This window comes from Cucumis melo, chromosome 11 (genome assembly GCF_025177605.1).
Source record: "Cucumis melo cultivar AY chromosome 11, USDA_Cmelo_AY_1.0, whole genome shotgun sequence".
Classification (NCBI taxonomy): Eukaryota; Viridiplantae; Streptophyta; class Magnoliopsida; order Cucurbitales; family Cucurbitaceae; genus Cucumis; species Cucumis melo.
The window spans coordinates 13,829,296-13,834,797 of NC_066867.1; the positions used below are offsets into that span (position 1 = coordinate 13,829,296).

The 5,502-nt window shown below is 33.0% G+C and overlaps 1 protein-coding gene across 2 annotated transcripts; it reads left to right on the top strand.

The window, feature by feature from the left end:
* Positions 1 to 2,055: 2,055 nt before the first annotated feature.
* Positions 2,056 to 4,959, top strand: LOC103502119 (uncharacterized). Of its 2 annotated transcripts, none has more exons than XM_008465952.3 (4): positions 2,056 to 2,325; positions 2,441 to 2,498; positions 3,491 to 3,683; positions 4,522 to 4,959. In XM_008465952.3, the coding sequence occupies exons 1-4, from the start codon at positions 2,105 to 2,107 to the stop codon at positions 4,650 to 4,652; spliced, it is 603 nt and encodes a 200-aa protein (XP_008464174.2). In that variant the 5' UTR covers positions 2,056 to 2,104; the 3' UTR covers positions 4,653 to 4,959.
* Positions 4,960 to 5,502: the final 543 nt, after the last annotated feature.

A 5,502-nucleotide genomic window follows, 5' to 3' on the forward strand; every position in this document is an offset into this window, starting at 1 on the left:
TTATACTGCTTCTTGGTTTCTTCAATTTGATCTTAGTAACTTTGTTTTTTAGGAACAAGTGACTAGAGTTCACTGCATGGTCGATTGAAATAAAAAAAAGTAAATTGACATTGATAAGTTGTGACATTATCTTGTTGTTCTGTTGCAAGTACAAAGTGTGTGGAATAGTTTTATGCAATACTTGAATTTCCCTCAATTTTAACACATTTCATGCTTTCATTACGATGGAGCCAACTTCAGTGTTTCATCTATTCGGTGTATGGATTTGAATTAACTAGAGCCAAATTAGTTTTTCATGGTACTTCACCATCTAGGAATGGAAGAAGAAAAAGAGACTTAGAGTTTCTATTTTAAGGACATGATTCTTAGACTTGAAAGTTAAAGTTCTTAGTTTTAATGTTATCCTCATTTTTTTTAGTGTAGATTTCAAAGAGTTGAAGATACTAATCAGTGAGACTTTGAGTTTAGAGTTATCTGAGAATTCTTTTAACTGAGGTAACTCCCTCTCTTGTTTCTTCATTGATTAATTATGATTTAATGGGTCTACTAGTGATTTGGTATACTATAAGACGAATACTTATATGTTCTAAGTTATCTCCAATTGATTGCTTATTTTTAACTTGATGTTGTTGTATTTTCGTTTAGGTTGTGTGAAATCCAAGTTTGTATTTGAAGCCAAGTTCATACAAGGTCATTGAGTTTCAAGCTTCTTTAATTAAGTTTGTGTTTCTTGAACTAGAATTGTAATGATCAACTATATGTATGTTCAAGGATATATATGCAATTTGTTAGCTCTTTGATTGAAAGTTTAGGTTGATTCAAGAAACTTAAATAGTTCAATTGACGAAAAACTTAAATTCTTGCTTATGTGTTATTTGAGTTGATCATGTTGTATATCATTGTTGGACTATAAAACATATGCAATATAATTATATTTGACATTTTATAACATGTTTATATAATAAATTCGATATTATTTTTTATATAATAAACTACTTTAAAAAGTCATTGGTTTAAAAAAAGCTGTAGGAATTTTTAGTGACACATTTCAATGTCACAAAAGATATTTGTAACAGTCCCAAATTAACCTTTAGCAACAATATTATTTGTCATTAGAACATCATCTTTAATGATGAGTGCAATAAACCACTATAAAAAATAAATAGTGACATAATATATTTTACTTAAAGTAAGCTTTTAGTAATGCGGAAATGTCACTAAAAGTATACATTTTGCGGTGTTAATTATTGCATCGCTAAAACTTTTAGCGATGCAAAATCAGCGATAGTCCTAGTGACGAATGGCTCTGCGTTGCTAATACCTTTAGTGATGTGTTTTTGTGTTTTAATGATGTTTTTGGTGTGCCACTAAAAACATAACTTCTTGTAGTGCTTGATTTTCAAGTGACAATGATGCAAAAAAAAAAAAGAAAAAGAAAAAATGTTGTTTGTAAGGGAGAACAATGTGACCGATAAAAGAGAAAATATGTACACTAGTGTGAGGCTTATCATGCACTCTCAGATACTTAAGCTAGAGAGTGAAATAGTGTGAAAGCTAGAGAATTCGTGAGTTGGATTCAGAATTACTTCATATGGAATGTTATTAATGATACATTTATAAAAAAAAAAGGTTGACGTGTAACTTTTCTGGTTTCCTTTCAAAATCTAATTATATGATAATCTAATCAATCGCTATTTGAGATATTTGAACTTAGGGGTGTAATTACGCAAGATTTTGGCTACCAAGATTCAAAATTAGGTCGACCCATCCTTCCTTTAGCACCATCTTAGTTTCAATCTCCTTTTCTTTTATACTTATTGATTGAATTTATTGTTGTGGTCTAAAATCAGCCGAAAGATTATTAGCATTTTAATCTAAATTTTGAAAACCAAATTGTATAAAATAATGAATGAAAAAGAGAGATAGAAAAAAGGAATAGTAGCATAGGGCAGGGTGAGTGAGGAAAAATAAAGAAGAAGCGTGTGGTGGACGAGAAGTAAGCAGCGCGTGAGGAACGGGAGTTTTAGAGACAGTAAGGCAAAGCATAGAAGTGCGAGGGAATGGAATTGAAGAAAGAGAAAAAAAGAGAAGAAAAAATAATGAAATGATCAAAACCCTTCTTCCATTTCTTCCTTCCTTCCTTCCTTCTTCAACTCTCAACTCTCTGCTCACAACTCTCAACTCTCAACTCTCAAACATCATCATCAACAACAACAGCAACAACCCTCCGCTCCTTCTCTTTGTTTCAACTTCTGTTTCTCAATCAAATGTAGAGAAATTTCCTCTGACCTACCTTTTCTTCTCACCAACAACATCAACAACGAGGTGAATTTCAACTTCTCTCTCACTCACTTTCATCAATTTCTTCTTTATCACCTCAATTTCTGATGCGATTTCTTTTCAATTTTTAGGTTTTCTGAAATTCCGCTTCACCTCATAGGGAGATGAACAAGGAGCAGCGACCTGAACCTCTTGATTTCTTCATTTGGACTGTTGAGGTATTTCCAAATCATACCTCCTCCTTCGTTTTCGATCTTTTCTGTTAAGATCTTTGACTCCTTCGCCTTTCTACTTCAAAATCTGATTGGTTCTGTGTTAATTACAGTGTTGGTTTGTGAGGTCTGAAATTGATGCCTATTCACTGCTCTACCCTTTCTCATTCATTGCTTATTCCAGTATTTGATAGTCATACAGTGCTTTCTTTTGTTTTTTTCTCTTCTGTTTATTAATGGTAACGTGTGATTACTGGATCAATGAGGTTTGATTGGTGTCTAATTTTTTTTTCCAATTGTGTATGTTATGATTAGGATGTTGGTGTTTCGTTAGCCACCGAAGGCTTTTGTAACTAATTGTTAATTGTGAAATGAATTTATTGATAGTCCCTAATGTAGCTAGGAGCTTGATTCTAAAATATCACTTTCTAGAATTCATTTAAACACGCAAAGATCTGTTTATTGCACTAGGATTTGTTTTCCTTCCTTTTTGGAATTTTTTACTTTTCCTTGTTGTAGTTCCATTTCATCTTCTTCTTTATGATTCCCTTTGTGAACTTTGTAATTAGCTGGAAATCTTGAAAACGATTCTTATAATCTTGAATATATGAAATTACTTTTCGGGGAACTAAAAAATTTACATTGGCAATGTCATAGTGCTTCTATGTTCTCCGTTTTCAGTATCCTTTCACATAACTTCTTAGCTTCTTCAAGTGCAATAATGTGTGAAGATATCATTTTAAACTTCTCCCTGTCCTTTCAAGTTGGAGTGTTTATGTTCCCATTGCTTAGCTTGATACTTGTGTAATCTTCTGGAAACATATCATCATTCTTATTATATGGGGTTGAAGAAGATATCATTACATGGAAAAAGATATTTTCAGCATTTGGACTATACATCATATCACATCTTGGGTTAAAATTTTAACAATAAATGTAACTAAATTTGTTTTATAATGTGCCTCCTGCATGCTTATTACAACGCTTTTTCCCTTTAGGATGTTGGTTTGTGGTTGGAAGAGATAAATCTTGGAGGGTATCGCCAGACTTTTAAAGAAAATGGGGTCAATGGTGAGTATCTCGAAGGGATGTCAATGTTCACGACCGAACAGATTCTAAGGTTTATCAGACGATGCCATATGAAATGGGGAGATTTCATCACACTTTGTAAGGAACTTCGACGAATTAAAGGTCTGTGTGCAAAACAACATTTCTTCTCTTTTGAATTGAAATTTATTAGGAAAAAGAACTCCCGAGGTGTCCTACTGCTACATTCAGATATTTCAGGAACTCTTACATATGGTTTGAAATTAATTAAATTCTAAACAGAACTAAATCCCCCAAATCTTAACTAAATGCATGCGAATTAGCATATTTTACAACAGAGTAGGAGTAAGCCTTTTTGTGGAACCTTCTTCAATGTTTCTTACCTTTTCTTTTCCCTCCGTTTTAAGCAGTCTGTGTTCGTCTTTAAAAGTTTGAAGCTGTAAATCAACTATTTATCTCCTTATTTGATGTATTTGCAATCTCCTGTTGTTATTAGCATGTTTCTGATAGTCATAGTTGAAAAATTGATGCACGCACTGGCTGTTATGCTAAGAGGGGGTTTGAGATAACTTTTGGAGCAGCCACTGTACATCTTTTTCCTCCTTTTCCCCATTTAGATTATAAGAAACATTAGGCTAGTAGCTTTTTTTCCTTTTTGACAGAAGTGAAAGAATGTACGATGGCATACAAGAACACAAGTCCATAAAAAAAGAAGTTCAAATGTTACAAAAGAAATAGACCGCAAACCAAATTATTAGGCTATTTTAAGGTACTTTTAAGTACTCTTAGAAATATCAAAGCTACATTGAACTTTGTTTTTAATTCCAATGCAGTAATTTGATGTATATGTTTGCTTAACTTCGCTTTTGAAACATTAGAACTTTCAGAATCGCCATTCCAAAAGCAACCCTAACTATGTATGTCTGCTTTTCCAGTTGACATTAAGATTATGCTGTTTATTCTTTAAGTTATGTACTTCCAGTGGCTTGCTTGAAAGGGGAGCAAAAGGTACGTCGGCCATGGTGGGCACCATCATGCCTCTCTATGGTGTTTCTCAAGGTGGCTAAGCGTAACAGACAATCTCGAGTTGTTTCCTTGAAGCTGGAACCATAGAACCGAGATCAACTTATTTGTATGTGCTCATGTATTTCTTTTTATGCGTGAAGAATATAAAAGGTAGAGAAGAAACATATTAGTTTATCCTTTTCTAAAAAAATTTAATCGGTCAATATTACCTTTTCTTTTCTTTTTTGTTTTGTTTTGTTTTTTCTTTTTTTCGTTTTTGTTTTTTTCCTTTGTTTAGAACTATGTCTATATATACAAGGTTTATGTGTTCAGTTTGGCGATCCCGCTTGAGGAAAAACAATGAAGCAACCAAGATCTTGTTGCAAATTATACAAGTTTTGCTCTTTTACCCTCACTAATTCTTCAAATATGTATTTACTTTCAACATTTGGTTTCGTAATGACTTTGGTTTAGGAAACTTGATTAAGAATTATGCCTGTATATGTAGACGAATCATGTTTTCTCCTCCAATTTAGGGCAGTCCTTTGTTAAGATGGGTGTTTCTAATTATGGTATAGAATAGTGAGAGAAGCTTGCGAGTTTCGGAGCTTACGTTGGACACTACTTATTGTTCGTACATTGAATTTATAGTGAAAAAGGATACATTTAATATCTGTGGCACTCAAATCCACAAACCCACATGGAAGACAAAGGACATTATTCCATCATCTTCTTTCAAGAACTGCGAAGTAGAAAGTTTCCATTAAAATCCTACCAAGATGTCACCCTTTCTATCCCACATCTTTTTATTTCCCTTTGTTTGAGGTGAAGTTTCTTTCGTCTTCTTCCATGGAACTGAAAGGTTGGTTGGTAATTCAGTTTTCTTCTTATCCCAATATGCAACGGAAGTTGGTATTATTATTTATTTAGATTCTGTTCCAGTCATCAACTTCTGGTG

Excerpts from the sequence above, each read along its gene's own strand:
- LOC103502119 (XM_008465952.3), top strand. The coding sequence starts at position 2,105 with ATGATCAAAACCCTTCTTCCATTTCTTCCTTCCTTCCTTCCTTCTTCA. Across the intron at positions 2,326-2,440 it reads CCAACAACATCAACAACGAG|GGAGATGAACAAGGAGCAGC; the intron begins GTGAATTTCAAC and ends TTCACCTCATAG. Across the intron at positions 2,499-3,490 it reads TCTTCATTTGGACTGTTGAG|GATGTTGGTTTGTGGTTGGA; the intron begins GTATTTCCAAAT and ends TTTTCCCTTTAG.